The sequence below is a fragment of the Phaenicophaeus curvirostris genome, chromosome 26, assembly GCF_032191515.1.
Source record: "Phaenicophaeus curvirostris isolate KB17595 chromosome 26, BPBGC_Pcur_1.0, whole genome shotgun sequence".
In the NCBI taxonomy this organism is placed as follows: Eukaryota; Metazoa; Chordata; class Aves; order Cuculiformes; family Cuculidae; genus Phaenicophaeus; species Phaenicophaeus curvirostris.
This window is the reverse complement of record NC_091417.1, coordinates 2279279-2305696: the sequence shown is the minus strand read 5'-3', so window position 1 is coordinate 2305696 and position 26418 is coordinate 2279279. Positions and strand designations below refer to the sequence as shown.

The 26418-nt window shown below is 54.3% G+C and overlaps 3 protein-coding genes across 4 annotated transcripts in view; 2 read left to right on the top strand and 1 right to left on the bottom strand.

The window, feature by feature from the left end:
* Nucleotides 1-26418, top strand: part of ORMDL3 (ORMDL sphingolipid biosynthesis regulator 3) — a 172180-nt gene that overhangs the window by 130203 nt on the left and 15559 nt on the right. The gene's annotated exons all lie outside the window — the stretch shown is intronic.
* On the top strand, nucleotides 6355-12881 carry ZPBP2 (zona pellucida binding protein 2). The gene is made up of 8 exons (XM_069876673.1): nucleotides 6355-6412; nucleotides 7349-7426; nucleotides 7888-8013; nucleotides 8725-8886; nucleotides 9490-9708; nucleotides 11093-11178; nucleotides 11908-12085; nucleotides 12673-12881. The coding sequence occupies exons 1-8, from the start codon at nucleotides 6355-6357 to the stop codon at nucleotides 12768-12770; spliced, it is 1005 nt and encodes a 334-aa protein (XP_069732774.1). The 3' UTR covers nucleotides 12771-12881.
* LRRC3C (leucine rich repeat containing 3C) lies at nucleotides 18917-23677 on the bottom strand. 2 transcript variants are annotated; one of them, XM_069877083.1, is made up of 2 exons: nucleotides 23617-23677; nucleotides 18917-21487 (listed from the first exon to the last, which is right to left on the bottom strand). In XM_069877083.1, the coding sequence occupies exon 2, from the start codon at nucleotides 21391-21393 to the stop codon at nucleotides 20650-20652; it is 744 nt and encodes a 247-aa protein (XP_069733184.1). In that variant the 5' UTR covers nucleotides 21394-21487; nucleotides 23617-23677; the 3' UTR covers nucleotides 18917-20649. The 2 variants fall into 2 exon arrangements, with proteins under 2 accessions (XP_069733184.1, XP_069733185.1); XM_069877084.1 differs by lacking the exon at nucleotides 23617-23677 and adding an exon at nucleotides 21881-21970.

Below are 26418 nucleotides of genomic sequence, written 5' to 3'. Positions count from 1 at the left end.
GAGAAAACATCCTTCTAATTCATGGGAGACAAGCTCTTTCCCCACCATCACAGGTGACTCCACAGGTAATGAAGCCACAGCAGGTCCTCAGGCAGGGATACTGGCAGGAATGGGACCCTGAGGAGCAGCTCCAGGAGAAATAAACCAACTTCACAGGAGTAACACTACCCAGAGGGCTCAAACACGCTCCTGTGCTCAGACCAAGGCAGCTAGGTGACCACATCGATCCCCAGCTGCCCACTGGTCCACACTTCCCTCCAACCCACATCTCCATCTGCAAGGGTATCCGATAAGAAGCACGATCTGTTCCCTCCAGCTCCCTCAACGCTGCCTGGTAGGAAGCAGTTTGACAATCCCTTCTGTGAACGGGTCACCGGCAAGACAAATGGGTCTGCAACCCCTTACGGACAGTCAAAAATACTACTTGGCATTTGAGGCAGCCCTTAAAGTCTGCAGCGAGCACCAACACCCAAAATAGCGCAGGAAAGCTTGCGATGACATGGGTTAGGTCACTCAAGGGACACCAGCTATTCATACAGAGAGTTTAGCAGGGTGACACGGAGCTATTTTGTGTTGGCAGGCTTCTGACTCATTTTATTTTGCAGTGCAGAGCCAAGCAGCCTAAGCCTTTATTAGAACTGGTCTGGCCGTTGTGCCCTGGGGTGCCCACACACGAGAGGAACTTTTTCTCTACATGCTTCATGTCCTGTGTGTGCAGTTGTCCTGGTTGTGTTTACACACCGTGTAAACACAGTCAAGCAGCCTCAGCTGTTCAACAAGTGCTGCTTTCTTTGTATTAAACAAGTCACACTCCTCCAACTGAACATTAAAACTCAATGAATGAGATAAGATTAAATGAAAACTTCATTATTTTGCTTCGCAAAATAGGATTGCTATTTAGAAGAAACTGAAGTCACAAAATCTTTCATAAATTAAAGCAAATATGAATACTGAAGCACTCAGGGAATCGCTAAATAATGATATCTGTGCATCTAATACAGACGTGTGAAAGGAGGCTCGCTCTGCACAGGGCTTGGAGGGGGCTTTGAGCAATCTGCCCTAGTGCAGGATGTCCCTGCCCACCAGATGACATTTACAGGCTCTTTCTGACCCAAACCCTCCTATGATTCATGAGGAAGCGTGAGCTCTGCCAGACCACTGCAGTCTTGCCTTCGTGTGCAAGCTAAGCACGAGTCATGGCATTTTGCTTCACCCAGAGCTGTTTACCAAGAAAAGGCCTAAAAAGATATTAGGTGGCCTAGATCTCAGATCAGCACGGAACATCGGTGCAGAACAGCCTGTACCTGGTGTGCTCTGACATCAACACTGGTTGTGTTTGCAGCTTCAAGCTCTACTGAGCTAGAAGCAAAGAGAGAAAAAGGAAAGCAGCCAACCCCGGGTGCTGTAGGTGGACGGCTTGGTGCTGACTTTCAACGTGCACGTCTGGAACCTTGAGATTCTTGCTGCGTTTGCTCATTACAGCTTTAGACTTAGTTCATCACACTGTGGTTTTGGGTTGGGGTTTTATGGCCCTGCAATTCAACTGTGTTTTAAAACTGAGAAAGGAATGTTTTGGGATAAGAAGAATGATGGAGACTTAATGCATTTTGTTCCTCTACTGCATGTTTTCCACAAAGGAGTCCAAGAAACCAGTAATAATGCTCATGCGATTTGAGAATCTACAAGTTAATGCAGCAGCAAATGAAATTGTGATCTGACCTGATCATTTAGATACACAAAACCAAAGACAGTGAGAGTGAATTACCCCAGCTCAGGTGTGTGACAACAAGACAATGTGGAAACATAATTCTCTTACTTACTGTGTGTTGTGTCAGCACCTGCTTCTTAAATCGATGCTTTTCTATGCCTTCAAAAAAAGATTCTGGAAGTCAAATGTTAAGGAACATACACAGGATAATCGAGCCCAATTCTCTGCTGTTCCAAAGAAACCTGCATTCCCCTTGCAGAACCATTTAATAATTAGGAAGGTTTCTTGCTCCTATGAACTTTAAGGAAGCCCTGGAATCTGCTCTGTGATGATTAGAAGTCTCTGTTTTCCATTCCAGTATTATTCAGGCCACTTTCTCTTACTGCTGGATTTGTTCTCCAATTTAAATCTTCACCTCCCCTCTTATTTACCATCAGACAGCCAATTGTGGCTTCTCTCTGCTTTTATTTCAAGGGCAGGAATCCAAAGAGCTTGGGTTTGCCCATCTATAAAAGATGCCACTGTGTTCATCATGTCCCTCCTTTGCATCATCCCTGCTTTAGATCACCCACCTTAAGGATCAGAGACAAAACTTGTATTCCGCATCCCGGGTAACACCTCTGCAGAGCCTCACTCAGGTCATTCATGGGAGCCTGTACTCCTGGAAAACTCTCTACAAATTTCCCATGACACAACATTTGCCTTTTTAATGCCTACTCACACCATTATCAAGTTTTTCCTCTTCTGTTTTCCTACAGAGAGAGCTTCTAGCTGTTAGCAAAACCACCTAGTAACTCACAAATATATGACTCCACATTTTGTCCAATTAAATCCTCCCTTCATCATTACCTTGTTCTTAATCAGCCCCCCCACACACACACATCTAACAAATCCATTGTGACAAGGTAGTCTGCAACTTAGAAGCGTTGAAAAGGAATGAGTCATTCCACTCAAGGCACAGACCAGGATCCTAAGTTTATAAAGGTTCAAAACTGCAAAGCTTTATAGTGAAGACCCTATTTTATAATAATTAACAACCTGGGGGCTGATGGGCTGTTCAGGACAGTCATCAGACGACAGGCTATTAACATCCTTCGGAACAGAGGATGTTCAGACCAGACTGTGACTAGTTTATAGCAGACACGTTAAAAACTGAATCATTTTGCCTGTACGGCGTAAGCGTGAAATGTTAACTTTGAGTAAAACTGAAAACATTCAGCCCATGGGAACGCTGGATCTTTTGAGGTGGTCCCAGCTCTGAACTCTAATCAGCAGCTCAAGGAAATTAAAAATGAAAACCCTGACATAGTTCTTGTACCTTAACCAACCACTGGAGAGTTAATATCTTGGTCTAAGGAAGAAGGAAGTGCAGCCGCTTCCCTGCAAAGAGAGAGAAGTGAAATAATGAGGCAGCTCATGCATTTAGTAGGAGTTTTGCAAGACGTAAGTGAGAAGGACACTACTTTACATCACCATCAGGCTTGGCTAAAAGTACTTTCCATCAGTAGTTTGATTTCTTGCTTTCCATGCTTTTTTTTTTGGTACGCTTTATCAAAGAAAAATCATTCAAGTGCTTTTTTTTTTACCTGGAAGCATTGAATGAAAACTTTTGCAGCTATCTACAGAAATATTGAATTCCTCTCTTGGCTGGTTCCGTATTTGTTATGCAAATACTTTTACATTGTTTTGGGACACTGGCATGGTCTGGGACTGCACAACAAATATCAGCCTTGAACCCCTCCAGGGATGGGGCCACCACTGCTCTGGGCAACCTGGGCCAGGGCCTCCTCACCCTCACAGTGAAACATTTCTCCCTAAGATCCCATCTCAATCCCCCCTCATCCTATTCCTGCCCTCCCCGATCAAAAGCCCTTCCCCAGCTCTCCTGGAGGCCCTTTCAGCACTGGAAGATGCTCTAAGGTCTCCCCAGAGATGAACAACCCCAACTCTCTCAGCTCGTTCTCATAGCAGAGGTTCTCCAGCCTTTGGATGGTCTCCGTGGCCTCCTCTGGACCTGCTCCTACAGTTCCATCTCCTTCTTACATTGGGGATTCCAGAATTGGACTCAGGGCTCCAGGTGAGGTCTCACCAGAGTAGAGGTGCAGAATCCCCTCCCTCACCCTGCTGCCCCCATAGCTTTGGATGCAGCCTGGGACACGGTTGGCAGTATTTCTGCCTTTAAGAGTTCAAAACTCATAAACAAGTCTTCCAAAACATGTAACTGACTTCAAAACCACTGAGTACCTGAAGTAATAATGTGACATTCAGCTCTAATTTTGAGCCAACAGGATATGCCTGGCTCTTATTCTCAATCTTTCTCACAGCAAGTGGCAGGAATGATTTTTGTTTCGAAGTTTGTCCCGCAATGACTTGCTCCAGAAACCGAAGAACAACCTGGTGTGCAAAGCTTTGCAAGTTACCTCAGGACATGGAGTTGGTGGCAGCAGCCCAGCTGTCCTGGCAGTTACAGAGTAGGTTGGGTGCTCTGAGTGGAGAGACCGCAACCGATACCTGAACACCCTGCGTGTGCAAAGCTTTGCAGTTAACTCAGAATGTGGAGGTGGCAACGCCAACCTGGCTGTCCTGGTGGTTACAGGGCAGGTTGGATGCTCTGAGTGGAGAGACCACAACTCATGATGAACACCCTGGGTGTGCAAAGCTTTCCAGTTACCTCAGGATGCCAAGTTGGCGATGCCAACTTAGCTGTCCTGGTGGTTATGGAGCAGGTTGGGTGCACTGAACGGAGAGATCCCAAGCAATACCCAAACACCCTGGTGTCCAAGCCTCTCCAGTTACCTCTAGACGTGGAGTTGGTGACGCCAACCTGGCTATCGTGGCAGTTATGGGATAGTTTGGGTGGCCTGAGCAGAGAGACCACAACCCATGCCCAAACACCTGGGTGTGCAAAGCTGCCCAGTTACCTTAGGATGCGGGAGTTGGTGACACCAACTTAGCTGGTGGTTATGGGGCAGGTTGGGTGCTCTGGGTGGAGAGACCACAACCGATACCCAAACCCCTTGGTGTCCAAGCTTCTCCAGATACTTCAGGACGTGGATTTGGTGGCCCCAGCCTGGCTGTCCTTGTAGTTATGGGGCACGTTGAGTGCTCAGAGTGGGGAGACCACAACCCACACCCAAAGTGCCTTGTGTCCAAGCCTCTCAGATACCTCAGGACATGGAATTGGTGACACCAGCCTGGCTGTCCTTGAGATTATGGGACAGGTTGGATGCTCTGAGTGGAGAGACCACAACCGATACCCAAACCCCTTGGTGTCCAAGCCTCTCAGATACCTCAGGACGTGGATTTGGCGGCCCCAGCCTGGCTGCCCTTGGGGTTACGGGGCGGGTGGGGTTCTTCAGGGCAGGTGGGGTTCCCTTCTCCCACTGTCGTTTCCTCCCTTTGCCCCCCCAGCTGCAAACACCATGAAGAGTCACAAACACGCCTCACCTGGGTCGCTCCTCAAGGCTTGGGGGTCCCAGCCCCACACCGGGGGGGGGGGGCACCTTTTGCCACCCAATGGCAACCAATAAATCAGATTTTTAAAAGCACAAGGTGGGGATGAAGGTGAAAGGAGGAGCCGGGACGCTCCCCCCCCCACACACACACCTCACACCCCCCCCCCTCGTTTTTCCGCCTCAAGCGAGGAGAAAGCCGCCCGCCCCCGCGCTGCTGAGGGGAGGAAAGGGAGGGCAGAGCCGTTAACGGCGCCCCCCCCCACCCGTTAGGAGCCGTTAGTGCCCCCCCAGCCCCAGGAAGGGCAGGCAGAGCCTTTAACGAGTCTGTGTGTCCCGCCCTGTTGAGGGGGTGCAGGCCCCCCCCCCCCCCGCCCACGGCCCCATTAAGGAGGGGACAGGCCTATCTCCCCTCCCCATTAAGGGCGGTCAGGTCTCCCGCCCCCAGCCCCATTAAGGGGACACACACACCCCCCCAGCCCCATTAAAGGGGGTGACAGGGCACACATACACCCCCCCCAGCCCCATTAAGGGGGGACACACACACACCCAGCCCCATTAAAGGGGGTCAGGGCACACCCACCCCCCCCCAGTCCCAATAAGGGGGGTCAGGGCACACACACCCCCTCCCCAGCCCCATTAAGGGGGGGGCAGGCCTATCTCCCCTCCCCATTAAGGGCGGTCAGGTCTCCCGCCCCCAGCCCCATTAAGGGGACACACACACCCCCCCAGCCCCATTAAAGGGGGGGACAGGGCACACATACACCCCCCCCAGCCCCATTAAGGGGGGACACACACACCCCCAGCCCCATTAAAGGGGGTCAGGGCACACCCACCCCCCCCCAGTCCCATTAAGGGGGGAGCAGGGCACACACACCCCCTCCCCAGCCCCATTAAGGGGGGGGGCAGGCCTATCTCCCCTCCCCATTAAGGGCGGTCAGGTCTCCCGCCCCCATTCTCATTAAGGGGGGGGCCACACACACACCCCCAGCCCCATTAAGGGGGGGACAGGGCACACACACCCCCTCCCAGCCCCATTAAAGGGGGGCAGGACACACCCACCCCCTCTCCAGCCCCATTAAGGGGGGGGCAGGGCCATTAACGAACGCCCCCCCCATCAGTTAAGGGCAGTTGGTGCCTTGCGGTGGTCGAGAAGGCAGGGGACTCAGCATGTCCAGGGTCTGGGGGACCCCCATGTCCCTCCTGGCCACGGTGGTGGCAGTGGTGTCGGGTTGGGGGACCCCGACTGGAGGTAATGAGGGAGGGGGTGGCAGGGGTTGAGGGGGGACACCCTCACCCAGGCAAATGGGAGGGCGCTGGGGGCAGCGCTCATTCTGTGGGGAGGGGTTGTGCTCTGCAGGACATTCCTTCAGCAGGTGACCCTAAAACCTCTTGGGATCCACACCTTCCCACTCCAACAGCTCCCTTTTCCTGCTTGAGCCAGGTCTGGGTGGCAGTGGTTTGACTGAAGCATCCTCATGGTGATTTCCTCCATCTCCTTGGGGCTCTCCTGATGGAAACCTTCCTGCCTAAACACCTTTTCCCAAAAGGCAAAGCCTCACAGGTGCTTGGAAACCCAACACCTTCCCACAGTGTCCGTCTTGCACTCATCTTGGTTCTCCCTGGGGCTCTCCTGTTGGAGACCCTCCTGCCTGGACAACTGCACAGTGCTCATCATAGAATGGTTTGGGTTGGAAAGGACATTAAAGATCATCCAGTTCCACTGCTGTGCCGTGAACAGGGACACCTCCCACTGATTCCCAAAAGGCAAAGCCTCAGAGATGCTTGGAGACCCAACCCCGTCTCACAGACTGTTTTGCACCCATCCTGGTTCTCCTTGGGGCTCTCCTGATGGAGACCCTCCTGCCTAAACACCTGCCTCCAGCTCATCATAGAATGGTTTGAGTTGGAAGGGACCTTAAAGAGAAAAAGAAACCCTCTTGCCCACCGTTTCCCAAAAAGCAAAGCCTTGGAGATGCTTGGAGACCCAACACTCCCCCATAGTCTCCACGTTGCACCCAACCTGGTTCTCCATGAGGTCCTTTGGAATAGCCTGAGCGCTCTGGTTAGATTTCATACCTATTCCATACCTAAAGGAAGCGAGAGACAGAGATTAGGGCTAAAGAAAAGGTTAATGGTCTCACCTTTAGATTCCTCTCTGTAATATTCCAAGTCCTTTTCCCTACAGCGAGACCTGTGCCCGGGAAGCAACATGCTGTTGATTTAGTAGGAAATGAATACATTTATGGCGATGCCGAACACACAGGTAAGCTTGCCTTTTATATATGTACACACACACATTCTTTGGTCTTTCTAGGCTGTTAAAATGGAGTTTTAAGTATAATAATCATTATGTAGACAATGCTACGCGTGGAAGCAACACAACCACGCTGAGCAGAACACGATCCTGATAGTGCACGGTACTGAAGGGAGGTGGATTTAGAGATCCATCTGTCTCATAGTGCGACTGGAAGCATTTCTGAAAATTTAGCATTGAAATGAGGGTCTTGCTCTGCAAAAAAACCCTCAAAATCTGGTGGGTGTTGTGGCCCTGAAGGTGGTTTGTGTGGGACTCGGGTGCCTCCTGCGTGCAGTCAGCACCAGCCGTGCCACGAACGGCTCTGCCAGATTAACTTAGCATTACCTGAAATATAGTTTTGAAATTGCTGTTTTAGTAATTCCATTCCTAATAAGCATTTTGCGCCATTTACCTTTCTTATATTGCAGTTTCAGTGTACGTTAAGGTGTTTACAAATAGCCCGTTTCTAGCATGTATGGATTTGGCTCATTCTCAAGAAGATCTAATAGACTCCAAGTATCTTTGGATTGCTCCAGATGGAAAAAAATTACAAGGTTAGTCACTTTGAATGACAAAGGATTTTCACTGCCTGTCTTAGCCACTTTTCCCCCGTTGCCGACAGAACCAGCTTTTTACATTATTTTTTCCACAAGCTTAGGAACAGCCTCTGCCTCAAAGGGTGGGGAGGCAGGAAAACAGGCTGAGATAGAGAAATAATCTGTTTTCTGTTTACAAGGGGAAAAGTCACTCCCACATGGCTAAGTAGAGAGGAAATGTACTCAGGTTGCATCAGGGGATGTTTAGATTGGGTATTTGGGAAAATATTCATCCCTAGAGAGGTTCAAAAAACATGTGGATGCCGTACTTCAGGGCACGGTGGGGCTGGGCTGATGGCTGAACTGGATGAGCTTAGGGATCTTTTCCAACCTTAATGATTCCCCAATTCTGTATATTGTCTGTTTTCCTTGTTTCTATTGATGCCACCCTACAATAGGATGGTAGGTCCAAATAGTCACTAGGTCCTTCGTCAAATTTTCCCATGTTCTCTAGCATTATACCATGTTTCTCTTCTCCCTCTGATATTTCCTAATGCTCGAGATAGATGGAAACTTGCAATAAATCCTAAACATCATAGATTTTAGGCTTTTTAGACCAGCACAAATCAGTGTCATTCTATACAAGGGCAAGATCTCATCTTCAAGTGTTCTAAACGAGCAGAGCATCAAAGATTCCCAGTGATCAAGTGCTTTTTGTTTCTATTCTAGGGCAAAGGTATGGGAATCTTTCAGAAATGGGAACCCTGATGGTGATGGGGTTCAAGGAGTCGTTGTCTGGAGCCTACACTTGCACTCTGTCTCACAAAATCCTAGAAACTACAACAGGAGAAGAAAGAGAAGTGTTCAATACATATAAGTTCATGGTGTATGGTAAGACCGCTAACTTAAAGTGAATTACAACAGTCCCAGTGAGATCCAAGGTATGAAAAGGAAGCCAGTGTCTGAGTCTAGAGAGACATGGCCCAGGTGAACCTGTGCAATGAGCCCTTTGCCCCAGCTTCTGAAGCCTTCTTCCACCAGTTGCAACCACCAGTATTCACCTCCCCACCCACAAAACAGCCCCAAATTGCTTCAGAAACATTAACTTCAAAACCCATTCACTCTTAAACCATAATTACATCAAACGTTCTTGCAGAATCCCAATCTTTTTCAACTACACAACACTGTAGACACCCTAGTTGTGTGTTATTTACCTATTTGCCCACTTTTTTGTTTCAATATTTGGGAGCAGAAGCTGGGAACATAAGCAGGTAAACTCCATTTCAGACTAAGACGTCTCTTACTATTTGAGTCATCGTGGTGCAAACAAACTTGTTCTGTTCTGGTTAATGAGTAAGCTTTATTTATTTGTTTACATTTGAATAAGAGCCCATATTTCAGATTCAAAGTACACTGACAGAGATGATAATGTTCTGTAGAAGATTCCATCTGCGATTACACCGCAGAACTCACACACAAACCCTTTTCTTAAAGCATACAGGGAAGCTGACCACGCATACCAGGTGTTTGTTCGCTTTACTACGAAGGGATGCAAGCTCAAAGCCAACCACTGGTTCTTTAAGAAGCTGAAGATTGTCTTAAGTGGCATCATCTCTGACCTGAAGTGCCAGATCGTAGAGCCCTCCTACGAGTGCCACTCGGTCAAGAAGCACAAACACAGCCTCCTGCATGAACTATTTGTCACTTTTAAAGGTAGCAGATAACAGTGTTTGTTTGGGAGGGATCATTTCTTTTTACAAACGACCCAAGCGTGCTATAAACACCATCTGAAATACCTTAAAGCCAAGCATACCTTTGAAAGCCGTTCCCTGCTTGCTTTCAGAGTCCCTGTATTTTTTCTTCCTAGCCCACAGATGGAGCTAAAATGCAGTTTATACATTGAATTTGTAGTATTGTCCTTAGCAATAAATGGTACTTTTCCAGGTGTGCAGCTGGAAAGGATTGTTGAAAGGAGGGAGCCGATAAGATGCCATGATCTTCATGATCTTTTCAGTAATGTAATTATAGAAGGAAAAAGACTGTAATAGGTTTGCATTATTTGATTTTTAATAAGTCTGTGACCTCTGTGGTTTCGCTCGATTCTAGGAAAGTGCATGGAGGTTGAAAGCAAGAGCCTTGCAGTTCACTTAGGACAACACTGTTGTGGCCTTGCAAAATAGGTTCAATCAACCCTGATGGTTGCCCTCGTTTAGAGCTGTTTGATCACCAAGGAGAGGAAGTTATTCATTAATGCCCTGACCACATTCTCTCCTGCATCTGTTCTCATCATGTGCCAAGAGGCCCCATCAAAGGGGTTACGGAACAGTTTTGTGGCCATTTTCCCCCTCAGTAAAGTCAAGAAACATTCAGAACAAACTGAGGACCCAGAGGTTTGGGGTTCACATAAAACTTCAGCCCTTTGAGGGTATTATGAGATAACTTGGTTTGGTTCTTCCTGTGAGCTTCGCTTTTTTACCCCCATAATTTTACAGGTTGACCTTCAACTCTAACTGGAACAAAGCAATTTATTTAAGCTGGAAGAGGGCAGATTGAAATGAGATCTTAGGAAGAAATGTTTCCCTGTGAGGGTGAGGAGGCCCTGGCCCAGGTTGCCCAGAGCAGTGGTGGCTGCCCCATCCCTGGAGGGTTCAAGGCCAGGTTGGATGGGGCTTGGAGCCCCTGATCCAGTGGGAGGTGTCCCTGCCCATGGCAGGGGTGGAATTGGATGGGCTTTGAGGTCCCTTCCAATCCAAACCATTCCCTGATTTTATTTAGGTTGGAAACCACCAGGACTAAATCGGCTTTTTCCCTGTTTGTCACTCATTTTCCAATATTCAAATGCCCCCAACTGAACAAACTTGTTCAAAACAGTCCTGGCTGCAGACAGTGACAGGAAAAGAAAAATCACAATTCTTCACAAATTAGAGGCAAAACTAATAGGGGATGATAGGATGAAGGAAGCACCATAAGATGCTAAAAGCAGTAATGCATTTCTTTGTCAATGCTTTCTGAAATGAGCTTGAAGACACCTGCTTGAGGTGTTTGAGTTCATTGTAATGTATTCTTCAACATGTGTCTTTTCTCCATCTACCCACAGTAAATCCTTTTGCACCAGGATGGGAAGAAATTTGCTACCAGGTTGCTTATGATTGCGAAGATGCGACAAACAGGAGAGTTCAAGAGGTTCTGTGTCTTCTCCACGTACTTAACACAAGTCTCTACCTTAGCATCTACTGATTCAACTCATAGCAATCCAGCTTCAACAGCATTTTGTGGGATTAATATCACTGTAAATGACGACTCACAGATAGTTCAGCTCAGGATAAAAAGCTGGTTTGGGAAGTTAAATTGATCCAAATAGTTAAAAAAAACCCAGACTTGTTATTTCTATGTATTTACCTTCATGGCTGAGGGACCTGGGGTTGTTTAGCCACAAGAAAAGGAGGCTGAGGGGAGACCTTATTGCTGTCTACAACTTCTTCAAAGGGGGTTGTAGCAAGGTGGTTGGTCTCTTCTCCCAAGGGAGATGAGAGGAAATGGCCTCAAGTTGCACCAGGGCAGGTTCAGATTAGACATCAGGAAAAATTTCTTCACTGAAAGGGTTCTCAGGCGCTGACAGAGGCTGCCCAGGGAGGTGGTGGAGTCCCCATCCCTGGAAGGGTTTAAAAAAGATCCATAGATGAGGTGCTCAGGGATGGTTTAGTACTGGTCAGGAATAGTTGGACCTTATCTCAAAGGTCTTCTCCAACCAAGCAATTCTGATCCCAGGCCCTCTGGAGCCAAACGAAGGCTCCCAGTTAAGACAACAGGTCAACATGCATGGGAGCCAGGGCTACAAACTATTTACTGACACTTCAAATCAAGAAAAACACAAACCGACTTCCTTATTCTTCCCATACTTCTGAATTTCAGGCAAGAGACCGAATTGAAGAGTTTTTCCATGCACAGGCGTATGTTCTGAAGCACAAGTTTCACACCCTTCCAGCAATTCACTACGTGGACAAGAGCTTCTCGGTGATTCGCATTGATAGTTGTCGACCAGGGTTTGGGAAAAACAGTATCACCCACAAGGACTGCGCTGGTTGCTGTGGTAAATATCAAATCCATTGATTTAAATATAACTTATAGCTCTGCTCACAGGTGTCCGTGAGGAGGATTTGGTAAATCTAAGTGTCAAAAGTAACGATATTTCCATTCGCTTTTTGGAAAGACCTTCACATTGCAGATTTGGTTGGACTCAATGATCCCGTGGGTCTCTTCCAACCTGATTATTCTATGATTCTATGATTTAAAAGCCAGAATGGAAAACAAGCTAGCAGGCTTTGTTAACACGCTCATAGCTCTAGTTGTTTCCAAACAGAGTAAGTCAAAGCAGTAAAGTGGGTTTCTTCCTTGCAGGTCACTGCTGAGTGACTCTGCTGAGGATACAGGGCAAATAAGAAACAACTACCTTAATGTGCTGCTAGAAAACACTCAGCTGCTTTAAAATATGCTTTGCCAGCAGCCCCTGCTGCGGTTGTGGGATGTTTAGCGAGAGACAGGCTCAACAGGTCTGGGGAGGATGAGACCTCACTTGCAGCACTGGGAACACACGTGGTGCTGTTGGATGGTCCCAGCCCTGGCTGAGGTGGAAGGGAGTTGGCTGAAACACAAATACAAGCTGTGTTCTCTTCGCAGTGGTTTGTGATCCTGGAACTTACAGTCCCAATAATGAAGTGACCTGCCAGACGTGTCAAAGGCCTCGAGTCAAACAGTACGGAGCTAGATCCTGCTAATAAACTAACGACAGAAACTGGGAAAGCAAAGAGCAGCTGTGAAGGCGTTGTTGGTTTTGTGGTGTCCTCGTTACTTGTAGGTTCTCATTCAGCAATCCTACATCCATTTTTTTAACAGTGACAGAACATCATTAGGCACCCCTACATTTTCTGTGCTCAGAGCACTTTGACTGTAAAAATGCATAAAATAGAATCCTAGAAAAGAATCATGGGGTAGTTTGGGTTGGAAGGGACCTCAAAGCCCATCCAGTCCCACCCCTGCCATGGGCAGGGACACCTCCCACTGGATCAGGGGCTCCAAGCCCCATCCAACCTGGCCTTGAACCCCTCCAGGGATGGGGCAGCCACCCCTGCTCTGGGCAACCTGGGCCAGGGTCTCCTCATCCTCACAGCAGAGAATTTCTTACCAAGATCTCATCTCCATGTCCTCTTTCAGCAGTGATTTCTGGTAGATGTTAACAGAAGTATTTAATCTTTGTGATTTAAAAGCATTAAAAGCCCTTCCTTTTGTTTTCCCCCCATTTCTTTCTCTGTGCCTGAAGTGTCCCAGCCTGCCCTGTGCTGGTCGCACTGGTTAACAGAGTCTGACCTGCTCAGGGCTTTCAGCATTTATCTGCTGATGCGCAGACACCAGCAGAGTGGAAAGTGAAATCGGGTCTAAGAGAGAGGGTTAAAAACAAGTTCTACAGCCCAGCAGCTTGGAGAATTAAGGACCCAGTTTTTATGATTCTCTTGTCTGCTGCTCCCAAGGAAGAAGCGGTATTTCCCTGGAAAAGAGGGACTGGGGAGGCAGCAGAGCCTCCTCTGCCTGCTTGCCTCTACATCTTCCCCTTCAGCTGCATCAAATCCTCGTGGCAGAGCTCTGCCAGCCCCAGGTGCTGCGCTGTGTGAGCAGATGATCCTCTTACACCAGCTGTAAATTCCCAGCGAGTTCACCGGATGAGTAACAAGTCAAGACCCAAATTGCTAAAGCACTGAGATAATGGGAAAGGATTCTTTCCAGCAAAGACTTATTCCACTTGGCTTTTGAAGAGTGGCTGCTGGAGCTGCAGGAATTGATCATTTTGTTCATAAAACTCAGTATTAGTAAAGACTCTATTTTCCTAATTTCAAGAGTTTCGTGAGTAACCGTGAATTCTCCCTGGTTCAGAGCGTGGGCTCCCACCGCAGCAGCCGGCTTGACACAGGCTCCCGAGAGCACCACAGCAAAGCTACCAGGACACGAGCTTTTAGAACTTGGCTTTAAGCTTGGTGAGCTGCTACCTTCCAGACTTTGAGGGACACCAGAGAGCTCTTCCCCTCCCTTCCCTGGTGAAGCACAGCTGGCCACCACAGTCCTTTTTGCAGCTGCTTGTGCTGTTGGAACCCCCTGAGCAAAGGGACTCTGCACCCCACTCCCTGTTAACTCCGTTAACTCGCGCACACAGCCATGGAAAGCCTTGCCCCTCTCCCAGCAGAGCCGTTCCTTTCTTTTTTCACCATTAGGTAGGACTAAGTGAAGCAAAAGAGCACCTCCTACTCAATAACTTCAACTTCTTACGGCATCTAGAAATTCCTTGGTGGGTATTCATCCAAAAATCGACCAGATTCAACCCAGTTTAACTTATCCCTTTTGACAGGGACGCAGCAGGAGACCGTACGGGCACAGACCACGCTCCAAGCTTTTCAGATTCATTACTTATTAAATACTGACGAATAAAATGTACTGTAATGAGCATTTAAACTGCCTGTAGGCTGATTATCTGAGCTGCCAACTGGACACTGTGCGCACGGCAAAGGCTTATACAGATTAAGCAGACAGGCTTGGCGGCCGCTGCCTGCATCCCTTGGCCTATTTCACAACAGAGGAATGCCACGTGCATCATTTATTACAGGAAAAAAAAGCAGTGAGTAGGTATTAAGTGCAACGGCAAGCAAGTCACAACTGAACACTTTGTCCCTCCTCTGAAAGCTGGAGGAATAGGAAGCTTTTAAAGCGTTTCAAGCTTTTCAGGGGGCCTTAAAAGTAGAAAAAAAAGGTCAAATATTTCAGCAATGGGTTGTGAAGGAGTTTGTGTCATGAATTCTAGAAAGGCTTGCATGAAAAACTGACGGGAAATGGCTTCATTCTGACTTTCCCATGCAAGTTCTCTCCAGCCAGCCAGAGCTCTTCCACTTCCCTGCCTGTGACAGCCCAAACACAGCTGAATCTTTTCTTTCGAACACACCACCCCTCGCAGCACTTTCCATTCTCTCCTCCCTGCTGCTGAATCCCTGTCACACTTCAGAGTTTACAAATCACTGCAATCAGCTCTCCCTTTGTCTCACCTTTACTTTTCACAACCTCCCCCAAGCTGCAATAGCTCATGCTGAATTACAAGAGCCTTCCTTATGGCTTTAAATCATCTTTATTCGTTCCATTTGGGTTATACACACCTCCCTCTTAGAAATACAGGTTGTAGCCAGTGCTCTCAGCACAGCAAGGGAGCCTCTGGTCGCTCCTGTGAGACTCAGCCCTTTGAAGTTTTAACCTGCTCTGACCAGGCAGCTCTGATCTCACTTTACAGCAACGGTGATTACGACACCTCAAGAATCATGGAATGGTTTGGGTTGGAAAGGACCTCAAAGCCCATAGAGTTCCAAGCCCCTTCCCTGGGCAGGGACACCTCCCACTGGATCAGGGGCTCCAAGCCCCATCCAACCTGGCCTCGAACCCCTCCAGGGATGGGGCAGCCACCCCTGCTCTGGGCAACCTGGGCCAGGAGCTCCCAACCCTCACCGTGAAGAATTTCTACCTAAGATCTCATCTAAATCTTCCTCTTTCCAATTTAAAGCCGTTGATGCTGCAGGTCCTCTGGGCTGGGTGGCATGGGGACAACCCAGGGTGCAGCTCGGGGCCTCGGCGAGGATGCGTGTTGAGAGAAATTAAATCCCACATGCAGCTGCGCTCTCATGGAGGCAGGAGGACGGCTGGGACAGCGCTTGAAGGACATCAGCCAAGTCAAAGCCAACAGCTGGGAGCCGAGGGGCTTGCGTGAAAGGCGAAGTCTATTTGGGTTCCTCGATGGGACTGATGGTTTATATAAAACCATGCATATTTTCAAGTGATCTGCTGAACTGGAACCAGGGAGAGGGGGGAAAGGGGAGCTTGTGCTGCTTTCTGGCACCTAAATCCTGGGCTGGAGCAAGGTTGTGGTGGTCCAGGGTGCTCCCAAGGGAGGATGGAATGGACACGAGCCCCAGCCCAGGGGCTCCACATCTCCCATTGAGGCAGGAAAATTGCCTGGGAAGATGGTATTTCTCTCTCTGAGCAGAAAATTTGGAGGTCCCCCCTCTATTTTCCCAGCTACAACCTCGTGTTAAAACAAAGGCAGTCAGAGAAGTGGTCCCGATGCCCAGCGATGCCCAGCAATGCCCAGCGATGCCCAGCTTCCACGAGGGCTGGAAGGGAGTCAACAGCGAGTCAGGAGGGGAGCGTGCGGTCAGCTTAAATGCTGAGCTTTTAACCACACACAGGAAGAGATGCTGTGATTTTCAGCTCTGTTTTGGTTCCCTGTCCACCAAAATTTCCTCCTGCCTAAGTCCAGTGACCACATTTTCAGCGCAGCACCCTTCCTACAACACGCACCCTCATCAGATTAACGAGTCCTTCGCAGGCAGTGAATAAGTGTGATTCATTATTGGCAGCGAAGCCACTGTAAATGGATTTTTTTTGTGGTGAAAATAAATAAATAAGGCTGCGTAACTGAAGGGCCGTTGATGAAGTGCGGACCAGCTTTAATCACAGTGAAACTGCTGCCATCAGTCCTAATTATTGATAAATATTTTTATAATTGTGGAAATTAAACAATTAGACATCCTTCCTTCCCTCGTCTAAATCTAATCAGTTAAAAGTTCAGGATGTGGGCTGGGGGCGTGATTGATGAACATATTTCATTCACAGGCTGAGAAAAACATTGCTTTCCCTTCCTTCTAAAACACCCACCCTGGGAAAATGGATCACGCGCTCCTGGTGCAGAGCAGAGAGGCTGAAGGGATGGACCCGCAGCCTGGCTGCCCACCAGCAAGGTCAATGAAGAGCCCAGCTCCAGAGGATCCAGGGGCTACACAGAGAATCATGGAATTATTAAGGTTGGAGAAGCCCTCCAACCAATCCATCCAACCTAAACCTCCCCTGGCACAGCTTGAGGCCACCTCCTCTCATCCCATCCCTTGCTACATAAGGGAAAACCCAGTGCCCACCTCACCTCAACCTCCTTTCTGGGAGCTGCAGAGAGCGATGAGGTCTCCCCTCAGCCTCCTCTTCTCCACACCAACCAGCCCCAGGTCCCTCACCGCTCCCAGAACCCCTGCGCTCCAGCTCCGTTCCCTTCTCTAAACACACTCCTGCAGCTTCCCAGGAGCATCGCTCCATCCCTGGGCTCCTGGCAGCGTTCAGGGGGTTTTTTTGGGGTCAGACGAGCAGAAGAGGCGTCACCACCAGCGAGGACCCAGTTCTTAAATCTTGCCCCAGTGACACATTTTCCTCCGTCCCGGAGAGGACGCCCAGGCCAGCTAATTACCCGCCCGGCGCGGGTGGGCAGAGCGCCTTGGAAGTTAATAACGGAGATTTACCACCGTGCTGGCACCGCGCAGAAGGAGGTCACGCTGCTAATTCTCCCGTTGCTGATCCCAGCAGATAAATCTACAGTACATCAAGAAACGAATTACCCAGAAACGCAGCATTAAAAAGGATGATTCTATTTCCTCGCTTAAGGAAAAGTGTTGGCTTTAAATGCTGAAACCTCAGCACCAGCTTCCAGCTCCTGGCAGGAGCTCGCCTGCAGCAGCTTTGCTGCTGGGGAGTAAATAATGATGAGAAAATCCCTCCTTGGGTTTCAAGCCCTCCAAGCGCCTGGCAGGCTGCCAGCCCCAGACCTCCTCCAGGTCTCCAGACCCCTCCAACTCCATGGCTGGACCACAGGTACCTCCTCTAAATACTCCCATCATCCCAGTTTTCTGCTCTTCCCTGTGGCACCTGATTAAATACCCAATCACCCTTACAGCATAAATCCACTGCAATTCACTCCATTCCAGCCCAAGTTATCTTGGACTTGATGGTCTTGGAGGTCTTTTGCAACCTGAATGATCTGATGATTCTATGATCTTCCCAAAGCTCGTTGCAGATTTTTATGAGGCTGCTCATATGTTTTACTCCCCCGTCCATCCACACGGAGCCAACATCCCCCCCACCTCCTATTCCCTGGGCTCATTAGCGTTGGCTGTAACGAGCCCGGTGGTTTCCATCCTAATAAGTCCTTGGGCATGAGACCCAGAGCAGGCACCAGCCCTGGGGGGCTCGGGGTTATCCGGCCCCGGAGGGAACCAGTGGGACTGCAGGGAGCCACAAACCCACGGAGGGGGTGGCAGCAGGGGCTGCCCACCCTGCTGCCCCCCCAGCTGCTCCCAGTGCCGCGGGACGAGGGTCCCCGGGGAGCGATCTGGGCTAGGAGACAACCACCATCTGCTTGGGAGCCTGGGGTCTGCGGGCTGGCGCAGCCGTGCCGCGCTGCGTCTGGAGACAGCCGAGTGACAAATGAGGTTAATGTCCCACGAGCCGGAGCTGTCACCCCGCGTTAGGTCCCGGGTTTCACCCTCTGTGGCACCACGCGTCGGCACCCACCCGGCAGGGAAAACTCGCTGGCAAACCAGCACGGAGCTGCTGTGGATGCCACGGACCTCGTGGGGACCTCGGTCTTCCCTGTCCCATGCACCATGGGGTTTGATGCGATGGGCACAGGAGAGGAGCAGGGCCCCCACCAACCTCCCCATAAGGTCCTGGCACAACGCGGCTCGGGGACCGGCACCGTGCCAGCGACCTGAGCTGCGCATGCAGGAGCTGAGCCGCGGGGTGTTCATTTATTGAAGGCGAAGGCAGGGTTACCGGAGGGACCAAGTATCATGTTTCTGAAAGCACCAACCTGGGAGCACCCAGATGTGGCTCTGAGAAGACATCGGCTGTCACGTGCCCTTCCTTTGCAGCCAGGATGTCACCAGGGTCCAGGGACACCTGGCACAAGGCGATGCCACCTGCCTCGATCCGAAGCTGCAGCTGCCACAGGAGCAGCGCCCTGTGCCCCCACAGCCCCGCGCAGAGCACACACCGGGCACAGGCTCCAAAAGCCAACTTTATTGTCATATAAAGAACATAAAAGGTCCCCTAAACAAAAACATATTGGGTCAGATGGTCTTGGGTGTCTCCACGCACCGTGGGCACGAGCGCAGCCACCCAAGGGTGCCCGTGGTGGAGCATCACCCAGGGCCACGGTGCAGCCGGTGGCTCGGTCTGGTCCCTCAGCCCCTTTTCTCCGCAGGCGGTTGTATGGAACGGGGAGCTGCTGTGGGGCTGAGGATCCAAGGGACGCCTGGATTGGAGCTGAGGCGGAGGCGCTTGTGCGTTGCAGACCCTCAGGTCTGTGCTGGGAAAGGAGGCACTTGTGGAAAGGCGCGGGCACCGCTCCCGGCCAGCACCCACCGGCACCCAGGGACCGGGAGGATGGGCAGCAGCCAGGGCACAGAGCTCTCCCCACATCGGGGTCCAACGCCAGACCTGGCAATGAGACACCAGGGCAGACGGAGCCGGGTCTGACCTGGCACGGAGGACGTTCAAGCAGCTTTGGTTGGTGCTGTTGGTGCTCTTGGTGAATTAAGGCAATTTAGCTACAGTTGATTCTTAAAAAGGGCAAAACCAGCTCCCTCAGGGGCCAGACGCTTGGTTGGAAGAGGCTGGCTCTGCTCTGGCTTTGCTCTGAGTTGCCTCTTGGATCCTCACCCACGCCAGCCCCCGGCCTCACCTCTACCCACCAACACCAGGAACCTGCAGCCCAATACTGGAAGCATCAAGAAGGGACATCGGGGCGTTTTAGGGAAGATTCGGGAGTGGGGAGAGGGTGGAGAGGGCACAGCAGCTCCCTCCAGTCCCGCTTGCCGTCACAGTGACCGGTCGGCAGCCTTGTGAGTCCTCGAGGGAGATGTGGGAGCTCGAAGAAGGCAGATTGGAGAAGGCTGGTGAGGGGAGCTACATCCATCCACGTAATCCCTGGGGAGCACCGAGGGGAAACCTGCCCCCCGGCACCCAGGCCCAGTGCCTGGAGCCCTGGGGTCCCCTCCGTCAGCACCCACATCCCAGAGGAGCTCATTTCCCACTTGCTTCTTATTCCCCGTTTGCTTCTTAGAGAAACTTGTCGCTCCAAGGGGGAAGGTGCCACCTCCAAGCAAGGACCCCCATATCCCTCGCTCTACCTGGGAAAGGAGTGCGGAGCAGAGGGAGCTGAGATTGGAGACAGGGTGGCAGCATCCAGCACAAGAGCCGGAGCGGGGCACCCCAGGACCCGCCTCTTGCCTTTCCCAATCAATGTGTCCCCACCTCTCGCCCCGTCCTTTGGTCCCACCGGGCTGTGGTCACAGCCCGTGACCCTCCTGGGGCCGGTGACCCGACAGGGCACTGGCCTGGTGGCCGTACCGCTCCTCCCCATGGCCCAGACCCGCAGGGAACATCCCTCTGGCAGCGCAGGGTGAGCCGGGGAGAGATTCCGTTAATGCCCCGAAGGATCTCTGCGAAGGAAATATAAAAGCTTTAGGCGAAGTCTAAAGGTCCAGGTGGGTCGGAGCACCAGCCGCACGCTGGGACGATTCTCAGGGTCTCTCCAGTCCTTCAAAATGCGGAGGCAGCGAGCGGACACCGCGGCCGCTCCGCGCTCATCACCGATAGCCACCGGCCGTGGCTCCCGCTGCCACGCCGAGGAGAGCAAACCAAATCCGTGACTATTATTCCTTGCGGTGACGCTGCCCCGTGGCACAGCGTGCGGAGCGGCCGATCTCCAGCGCGGCGGATCCCCGTGTCCTGCGGGACGCCGGTGCCTCACACCACGGTGCTGATGGTGGACGACTCCTCCGACCGCCGCTGCTTGCTGGGCAGGGATTTGAGATACTCCAGGTGTCGCCGGGCGTCCTCCTGGTTCTGCCGCACGTAGTAGACCAGGTAGGAGATCACCATGGTGAACCAGCCGAACATGGTGACCAGCATGGCGATGTCCGTGGTCCGTTTGTAGACGTTGCAGAAATCCGTGTCGGCGATCACCTGCAGGAAAGCTTTGCCGACGTGCTCCTCCTGCGCCGAGGAACCACACACGATGCCGCTCGAGGAGCCGGCCACCAGGTCCACCGCGCGGATCAGCTCCTGCAGCCGACAGTCGCACAGCCAGGGGTTGTTGGAGAGGTTGACCTTGGCGTTCAGGTTGCTAAAGGCGTCCTTGCTGACCGACACCAGCCGGTTGGAAGACAAATCCAGAGAGCGCAGGTGCTCTGCCAGGCCCCGGAAAGCCCCGCTCTCCACGCCGGCGATGGCGTTATGGGACAGATCCAGCTCCAGCAGGAGCGGCAGATCCCGGAAGGCGTCACGGGGTAGAAAGGGGATCCGGTTGGAGTCCAGGTAGAGCTTGTGGGTGTCATTGGGTATGTCTCTGGGGACCTCGGTCAGCTGAGCGTTGCTGCAGCGGAAAGTCTTCAGCCCCTCCTCTTCCGAGGGGTAGCAGCCCTTGGGGAAGGCGGCGGCGGAGCGGAGGCAGGAGGCCAGGAGGAGGAGGCTCTGCAGGAGCTGCCACATGGTCGCCACGCAGAGGGAGAGCCGCTCCACCTAATCACCCGGCTCCTGGCCCAGCGGCTCTCGCCCGCGATGGTTTCAGCTGGACTTGGTGCATCTGAGACGGAGACAAGGGGACAGCGTGAGGCCGGGGGCGCCAAAAGGCAGAACCGAGCATCCCGCGTGGCTATTGAACGAAGACGGGGATGGGGACAACAATGACCCGCGTCACCCTCCATCAGTGGCCACGCTCAGGGCTCTCGCGTGGCAGAATCGGTCCCCGAGGGGCTGAGCGAAGCCACGTCTCCTGCGTGCCGGCAGCTGGGCTGTAACAAACGGAGACGGCTCAGGCTGAGCCAAGGTCACCAGTTTGATCGCTCGCTCGCAGATCCATCCTGCAGCGGCGGCCGGCGGGACGCACCAGAGGGTGAGCCCTGGCTCCAGGCACGCAGCCCCCCGGGAACGCGATGGAAAACACGCACAAGCAGAGACAGAGCAGATTTCCACTCACCGGCTCCGCTCTCCAGCGGCACTCGGGGCACACGCAGGCACACGCCACGTTTTCCTCTTTTGAGGGGACTGGCACAGGTGGGTGGCTGGGTGCCACTGTCCCCTGCCCGATGCCGCCACCCCAGCCAAGGGCCCTGGCTGCCCACACCACCCTGTAACCATGGTCCCCATCCAACCCTTCATTCCGGAGGGGAAAAACGTCAGCAGGAAAGAAACCAAAACAGAAAAAGGAAATTCACTGGAGCTGGAGCGAGTTCCCAGTGTGGTGGCAGCAGATAAGGGCCACAACCGAGCCTTGTGAGCGCGCTGCCCGGCTCTCCCAGCCGTGGGTCCCACTGCATCCAACCCAGACCATCCCTGGTTGGGCCATCGGGGCAGGATGCACGTACCCTCCCACCAACCCACAATTAAAGGCATTGGCATAAAAGGGCACCTCGTGGCACCCCAGCTCAGTGAGATGTATCGCAGCGCATGGAAAGCCCCGTGCAGTGCCGCTCCGGCACCTCCTGGGACCTCTTGGTCCCACCACCCGCTGCTTCTGGAGCCCCCTGACACCAGCAAACCTGCTTCTGGGTGCCGAGAGGGGCTCCCCAGAGAGGGGCAGGGGAGCCCACCCAAGGGTGGCCCTGGCAGCACAGCCTGGAGGAGCAGCACCCAGGCTGCTGAGCAGCCCAACGCAGCCCGGCTGTGCCGCCTCCCTCCCTCCGCAGGCTCCTTGGGGTCCCCAAGCAGGGACCAGAGCTCCGAGCAGCTGAAGGGCACCAGGAACCCCAAACCACATCAGCGTGGAGGGGGGAACGGCCCCCCAAGCCTGCCAGGAGTAACCTGGGGCAAACACTGCCCCTTGGACCCTTATCCTGCTGCCCTTCAGGACCCCCTCTTGCTGCCCCTTGGGACCCCCATACTGCTGCCCCTCGGACCCTTATCCTGCTGCCCTTCAGGACCCCCTCTTGCTGCCCCTTGGGACCCCCATCCTGCTGCCCCTCGGACCCTGCTCTCGCTGCCCCTTGGCACCCCATCTTGCAGCCCCTTGGACCTCATCCTGCAGCCCCTCGGAACCCCCCTCCTGCTGCCCCTTGGACCCCCCTCTTGCTGCTCCTTGGACACCCCTCTTGCAGCCCCTTGGACCCCATCCTGCTGCCTCTTGGACCCCCATCCTACTGCCCTGTGGACCCCCCTCTTGCAGCCCCTTGGACCCCCCTCTTGCAGCCCCTCAGTACCCACCTCTTGCAGCCCCTTGGACCCCCATCCTGCTGCCCCTCGGACCCTCCTCTCGCTGCCCCTCGGACCCCCCTCCTGCTGCCCCTCGGACTCCCCCTCCTGTGCCCCTCGGACCCCCCTCCCGCTGCCCGGGGGCGAGCGCAGAGCCGGGCACTGCGGGAAACCCACCGGGCTGAGCCGGGAGCCGGTGCCCCGCTGCGGGGTTGATGGGTGGGGGTTTCATCCCATGGGACCCGGAGGTCTCCCGGGGTGGGATGCGGCTCTCCGTGTCCCCAGGGTCGGGAGACCGCCGGCAGCCCCGTTTGAGCTGCCCCGGGGGGGGCAGAAGGGGCTGCAGGACCGGGGATGCAGCCGGGGATGCCCGGGATTCCCCCCCACCCCCGGTCGCCGGTACCGGGGGCGTTGCAGGCGAGGGAAGCCCCGGTGCTTCCCCGGGGGAAGCTGAGCACGACGCGGGGACCCCCCCCCCACCTTACCGGGTACCGGGGATGGGGTGAGGGGGGGGGTCGGACTCACCTGCCGAGCGCAGCCCCGGCCCGGAGCGGCCGCGCCCCGCGCAGCGCGGCGGCCACGGAGCCGGCGGCGGAGCCGGGGGGGGAGGGGGGGGGTTGAGGTGATGGGGGGGGTGGGGTGGGGGGTGAACGGGGACGGTGGGCGGGATCCTCCGACCGGGCCTCCCCGGGGCTCCCCGCCCCCGGACCGCCCCGCCGGGGGGGGGCACGGGCAGCACCGAGCATCCCCGGCCCCGCAAACGGGTCCTTTCCAGCCCCCCCACCCCCACCCCGGGATAAGCAAACGGGGTCTTTGCAGCTCAGGAATGGGGCTGGGGGGACACCGGGACCCCCAGCCCTGCAAACGGGTCCTCCCCATCCCACGGGAGACGCTCCGCTCCGGGACCCCCGCCCGGGGATGGGAGCAGAGGAACGGGGGGAGCCGGCAAGGAGCCCCCGGGACCCCCCGAGCCCGAGGCAGCCGGAGCCAGCGGCTCCCGGGGAGCTCCACGCCCCCCACGCCCGGACCCCTCTCGGCCCCCCAAACCCTCCTGGGAGCCCCCCGATCCCGACCTACCCCCTCCTCGAACCTTCCTTGGAGCCCCCCTGGACCTCCAAGCCCTCCTGGGAGCCCCCCCGGGCCCCCAAACCCTCCTGGGAGCCCCCCGGTCCCTACCTAACTCCCCCCCCGAGCCCCCCCGTGAGCCCCCCCGGTCCCGACCCTTCGTGCCCCCCCTCCCCAGCCCCTCGGGGACAGCAGGACCCCCCCTGCCCCGTGGGGTCGCGGTGCCCCCCATCACCTCTAGCCCCACCCCCCCCCCGGCACCGGCATCGGTTACTCGCAGAAACCGGAGCCGCGGCGGCAGCGGGGCGGGGGGGGGGGCTCAGCACCATGGAGAGCGGCGCCGGTACCGGCCCCGGGGCGCCCCGAGCGGGTGGGGGCTCCCGGTGCACCGGCAGGGACCCCCCCATCACCCCCCCATCACCCCCCGACCCTGCACGGGGCAGCGCTGGGGCCGCTTCGACGGCACCGGGATTGCCCCCGGAGGACACCCCGTACCGGGCATCCCCCCTCCGGGACCGGGGATCATCCGGGGGGGACAGAGGGGACCGGGGATCACCCCAATGGGCACCGGGGATCGGCCTGGGGGGACAGCGGGTACCGGGGGTCACCCCACCCGGCACCGGGGATCGTCCCGTGGGACCCTGGGCACCGGGGATTGTCCCAAAGAGACACCGGGCACCGGCGATCGCCCCACTAGGCACTGGGGTCACCTCAATAGGCACTGGGGATCATCCCGGGGGGGACACTGGGCACCGGGAATCGTCCTTGGAGGACAGCGGGTACCGGGAATCACCCCAGCAGGCACTGGGGAGCATCCTGGTGGGAGACCAGTAGCGGGGATCATCGTACTGGGCACCAGGGGTCATCCCTGGGGGACACCGGGTACCGGGAATCGCCCCACCAGGCACTGGGGTCACCCCACCAGGCAATGGGGATCATCCTGGTGGGATACCAGTAGCAGGGATCATCGTACTGGGCACCAGGGATCATCACTGGGGGACACCGGGTACCGGGAATCGCCCCACCAGGCATCGGGCATCATCCTGGTGGGACACCGGGTACAGGGGGTGACCCCAGAAGGACACTGGGCACCAAGGGCAAGGCTCGTGCCACCTGCTCCCCGTTCCTCCGCGGCAGGAGGGCCCGCGCGCTGCCATCCTCCCGCTGCTCAGGGATAAACCGTTTACAGGGCGCCTGGCCTGGATCTCGGCTCAATTAGGAGAACCAAACCTGACGGGAGAGGCGCAGGCAGGCAGGGCTGGAGCCAGACGATCCCCAGAGACCCCCGTGCTCCCCCAGGAGACCTCAGCTCCCCGGTTGGTGGCCGGCAGAGAGGAAATCAGGAAAAAATATTTCATGGAAAGGGTCATTGGGCAGTGGCAGAGGCTGCCCAGGGAGGGGGTTGAGTCCCCTTCCCTGGAGGGGTTTAAAAGATGGATGGATGAGGTGCTGAGGGACATGGGTTAGTGATTGATGGGAATGGTTGGACTCGATGATCCGGTGGGTCTCTTCCAACCTGGTGATTCTATGACCCTTTCCATCAAAACTTTTTCCTAATGTCCAGCCTGAACCTCCCCTGGTGGAGCTTGAGGCCATTCCCTCTCGTCCTGTCCCCTGTCGCTTGGGAGAAGAGCCCAGCTCCCTCCTCTCCACAACCTCCTTTCAGGGAGTTGCAGAGAGCAATGAGGTCTCCCCTCAGCCTCCTCTTCTCCAGGCTAAACACCCCCAGCTCTCTCAGCCACTCCTCTTCTCCAGCCCCCTCACCAGCTTCGTTGCTCTTCTCTGGACTCGCTCCAGAGCCTCAACATCCTTCTTGTGGTGAGGGGCCAGAACTGACCCCAGGATTCGAGGAGCGGTCTCCCCAGTGCTGAGTCCAGAGGGAGAAGAACCTCCCTGGATCTGGGGGTGCTTGAGCTTTCGGCGAGTCCCAGTTCATGCCGGGACCCGGGGAGGTGGCGGGTGCTCCAGGAGCAGCACCAGAGCTGCACCCTGCGTGGTGATCCCAGGACACAGCACCTGCCAGCCTGAAAACCCAGCACCTGCAGTGCAGCACGACCCCGCGCGGACCCTTCCCGCTGCAGGGATGGCTAAAAATAGCTGGTACCGGCTTCTTGCTGCCACCACGGTGCTAAATATAGATGGAATCGACCGGGCGGCGGGATCAGCAGCCCAGGAGAGCAGGAGGGGAGCACAGAACCCCAGATTGGGAGTGAGCAAATCCTGGGGATCCATATGGGCACAGCCCCACTGAGCATGGAAGAA

What these genes read in the sequence shown, in the direction of transcription:
- ZPBP2 (XM_069876673.1), top strand. Translation starts at nt 6,355, where the DNA reads ATGTCCCTCCTGGCCACGGTGGTGGCAGTGGTGTCGGGTTGGGGGACC. An exon ending in AGATGGAAAAAAATTACAAG is followed by an intron (nt 8,014 to 8,724) that starts GTTAGTCACTTT and finishes TTTCTATTCTAG; the next exon opens with GGCAAAGGTATGGGAATCTT. An exon ending in ATATAAGTTCATGGTGTATG is followed by an intron (nt 8,887 to 9,489) that starts GTAAGACCGCTA and finishes CTTTTCTTAAAG; the next exon opens with CATACAGGGAAGCTGACCAC.
- LRRC3C (XM_069877083.1), bottom strand. Translation starts at nt 21,393, where the DNA reads ATGTGGCAGCTCCTGCAGAGCCTCCTCCTCCTGGCCTCCTGCCTCCGC.